At 28.7% G+C, this 4,016-nt stretch overlaps 1 protein-coding gene across 1 annotated transcript; it reads right to left on the bottom strand.

Moving 5' to 3' along the window:
• Positions 1–483: 483 nt before the first annotated feature.
• On the bottom strand, positions 484–3,722 carry LOC111625897 (signal transducer and activator of transcription 5A-like). Its single transcript, XM_023369153.1, has 2 exons — positions 2,544–3,722; positions 484–666 (listed from the first exon to the last, which is right to left on the bottom strand). Exons 1-2 carry the CDS (start codon positions 2,661–2,663, stop codon positions 511–513), a joined length of 276 nt encoding a protein of 91 aa, XP_023224921.1. The 5' UTR covers positions 2,664–3,722; the 3' UTR covers positions 484–510.
• Positions 3,723–4,016: the final 294 nt, after the last annotated feature.

Genomic DNA, 4,016 nt, shown 5'->3' with positions numbered 1-4,016 from the left:
ATAGTTGGATAATAAACAGTTTTATTGTAATTTGTCTTTTTAAATTATTTTGAGTTGATATTAAAATTTGGAAAAGAAAATCCCTAGATCAGTAAAATAGGCAAATTTCCTTCTACAACTTCGGTTGTTGTTTGAGATACAGTTAAAGTTTTAACAAAGTTCAAGCAAATACATAATTAGCAAAAAAAGAAAAAGTTGAAATAAAGTGATTAAACAAAAATTATTACAAATATTGTAAATAACAGTTCACAAATGCATATATAGAGATATTTTTTGGAGGGGAAATGGTCTTCGCAATTTGAAATCAATCGAACACACAGTAATATGCTCGTATACACACACGCCATCTATCATAGGATAAATGTACTATGCCAGAAACCTTCGCGGGAGTGTATTAAAAAACTTACCAAAGTTTCATGGCAATTGGATAAACAGTGTGGTAATGCATGAAGGACAGACAGACACACACACATTCATTTTTATATATATAGATTTCAAATATGAAAAATTTTACCATTCTTGAATCTGATCTAAATTGTTTTCAAACTGCACTCCATTTCCAGAAAGTTGCTGACCACGTTTCCAACGAATCAGTTCATTATCCAACACACTCTTTTGGAGTTCATTTAGTTGCATAATTGTTTCATGGTGTTTTTCCATTAAAGCCTAAAAAAACAAATATAAAGTTGTATCACAGGAGAAGAGATTATATAAAAAGTGCTAAAAACAATAACATTGAAAAATAGTCAAATTCATCATTAACTTGATATCAATATTAAAAATCAAAAGAAAAACTACTAAATAAGGAAATCAAGAACAGAATTCTTTATGAGAAACATTTTCATTCTTTATTTCAACCAGTTTGATGTCTTTTGAAAAAAATTTCAGAATGCAGAATACACATGATGTTCCATATACATATTTTAAATATCTAAGTTTGTATACTTTTGTTTTGTAAAATTAAAAACGAAAATACAAGTATTATCTATAAAGAATCTGAAGACTTAAGTTTGCCCAATTTGGGAACACCATTTATTAGTTTGCGTTTTAGACAACACATTCCTGGCGACCAACCTTCCTTTCTAGGCTACTAGCCGCCAAAAAACTAAAAAAAAGTCCTTTTAAAAACACAAAAATTTCCAATTAAAAATACAATGATTTTAAGAAAATCTTTGTATTTTTAATTGGAAAAATAAAATTAGCAGTTTAAATACTTTATATCAAAATATAAAATATGTAAACTGCTAATTATCTTGTTGTATATTTAAATCATCAATGTGTCCAATAACAATATCCAAATTTCAGCATTTGACAAAATAATTAGCATTTTCTATCTTAAGATCATTTTATTTTCATTTTTAATATATAATACCTTGTATTTTTATCCATTATTTTAAAGATAGAAAAATTACCTAAAATTTAAATAATTAAAATATGTAAATGAAATAGTATTGTGTATTCAGAATGCTAAAAATTCTTTTCTAGCTGAAACTAATCAAAACAAATAAAAAAATATGTTTCTCTTAAAAAATTCAGTCCTTGGTTTATTGTTTTTTTCGTTTTTTTCTTACTTCTTTTAATATCATTACAAAGTTAAAGGAAAGTTCTGTGTAAAAGCCATATTGCTGACAAATATTAAAGAAAATACACATCTTTATTTTTTGAAAAAGTAAAAAATAGTTAAACTATTATTAATAATTTTATGACATAACATATAATTACTATTTGTAATTACAATGTTGGTATAAAACAATATTAACAAGCAAGTGAAAAAAGTTATTCATTTGTTATAAATTCTCATATTGCTAAATCACATATCAGTGGATATTAAAACAGAATTCTCACAGTAGTCATTCATCCAGTAACAATTACTATATATATTTTTGCATAAATCTGCAATCATTATCTACCAAAATTTCATTTCAAAATAAAAACATTTTAATCTTGCACCAGGCAGAGATGAAATGGCTAATCCATGTTCTAAGCAAAAAAGCAAAGCTTGTCAGCATTTATTATAAAATTTAAAGTAATTACTTAAACTTTACCATAATGTTTAGAGTCTTTTACAATTGATTTTTGTCTGTTTTTACCTTTTGTTACATATTATTACATACAATATATTATATATATATAGAAGGGAAAAAATCTGTCTGTCATGCTTTTTATACATTATAACATTATTAAAATATTTAACAAATGTTATTTTTCATAAACTGTTGTTTTTTACATACTATTTCAAGGCTCACATACAGTTTTTTTCTAATATACATGAAATAAAAAAAACACACAATAATTATAAAAAAAGTCAATGAATCAGATAAATAGTTAATATTTGGAATAATTTTACAAATTGCTTAATTAATATTCATTTTTATAGTTATGAATGAATCAAATTCAAATTAGTACAATAACTATTTACTGCTACTTATATATAGAGATAAGAATTTATTAAGTATTATAGTATAATGTTACATTTGTATCATACATAATGCAAATCCTGAAAGAATATGTTCAATGTTAAAAAACTCAATTTACAGACTTACCATCCTCATCTGAATTAAAGTTGTAGCTCGTTGTCTTAATGCTTGATCAAACATTTCTTTCTCTTTCTGTAATTTTGTTAAAACTTCAACACTATTTTGTCCATTAGGCTGAGAATTCATTTGCTGAATTTGTGCTAAAAATAAAGTGATTAGATATTAGATTAATATTAATACAATTTCAAAAAATCTAACAGAATACTTTATTGTTTAATTGAAAATATACAGTAGAGCATCACTTATCTGAAAGCCAGTTATCTGAAAGCATTTTAGTTGGCAAATTTAAATTTTCGCTAGTGCTGTGGTGCTGCAATCTTTGGCTATGTCTTGGGCTACTTCAATATTTTTGTGTTTGTATATGTGTTTTAGCTGGCAGCACTGGCATTTTTTTGTAGTGTTTTTATGAGGACTCTGTATCCGAATGTGTGTCGTGCTTAATCAAAATCCATTTTCATCGGGGACATTAACTTTAAATCCGTGAATTTTTTACTTGTAACAGATCACTCTAACATTTGCAATCACCAGTAAACGTAAACGCATTGTTCTCAGTGCTTCTGATAAACTTAAAATAATAGATCAGTTGAAGTGTGGTGCTAGTGGATCAAGCTTAGCTCAGAAATATGGAGTTGGACATGCCACAATATCGGACATTAACCACTTCAGAGCAGTCTCAAGGCAATGAGAAGCTTCCTCACTGGTCCTTTTTAAGCATGGTCAGCATCGTTAGGCTCTTCCTCATCATCACAGGGGTCTCGGTCATCTATGACATTGGCAACAATATTTGATAGCCAGGGTCACTGACATCACAATTGAGCCAGTCTCGAATGTTTTCCTTATCACATTCTTCAAATCCAGAGTAATCTTTAATGAGGTCAAACACTTTGATTTAAATTGGCTTCTTGTTGGCTCTTTAGCTGCAGTGATAGACTCATCTGATGGTAGGAGCTTATTCCAAGCTGTTGCTAGTGTACTGTCCTTGACAGTAGCCGAAGCTTCTGCTGCCATGTACATAGCATCCTTTAAGTTAATTTCAGTGTACACTTGCTGAATTGTATTTTCACATTCTTCCCCGATTATTACCATACACAGCAATGCCTTCCTGTAATATCATTTGAAGCTTTCAATGACCCCTTGGTCCATCAGTTGGAGGATTGAAGTAACGTTGGGAGGCAAGTAAACAACTTTAAACTTTCCGTTTTCTCTTTCCAGTGAAATGTTTGAGGGATGACTTGGGGCATTATCAATCAACAACAAAACATTTCCAGTATTTCCAGTTTTAAGCTGATGCTTTTTGACTTCAGGGATAAATACAATGTCATACCATTCTATAAAAATGATTGTATCCATCCATAAATTCTTTTGATTTTTGTAGGTCACCAGCAATTTTTTTATTCCTTTAAAGAACCGCAGATTTTTAGATTTTCCTATGATTAGCAAAGGTAGCCTGTGTGTTCCGGTAACATTTCCAAATACCAT

This window comes from Centruroides sculpturatus, unplaced genomic scaffold, assembly GCF_000671375.1.
Source record: "Centruroides sculpturatus isolate CEXI.00-Female unplaced genomic scaffold, Cexi_2.0 scaffold333, whole genome shotgun sequence".
Lineage (NCBI taxonomy): Eukaryota > Metazoa > Arthropoda > Arachnida > Scorpiones > Buthidae > Centruroides > Centruroides sculpturatus.
Note: the sequence above shows the minus strand (reverse complement) of the source record. Positions and strands in the feature narration are given on the sequence as shown.

Bases quoted from the DNA above. Each gene is read 5' to 3' on its own strand.
- LOC111625897 (XM_023369153.1), bottom strand. From the start codon at position 2,663: ATGAATTCTCAGCCTAATGGACAAAATAGTGTTGAAGTTTTAACAAAA. The intron at 667-2,543 runs GTAAGTCTGTAA...TTGTTTTTTTAG, and splicing joins CTTTAATTCAGATGAGGATG to GCTTTAATGGAAAAACACCA.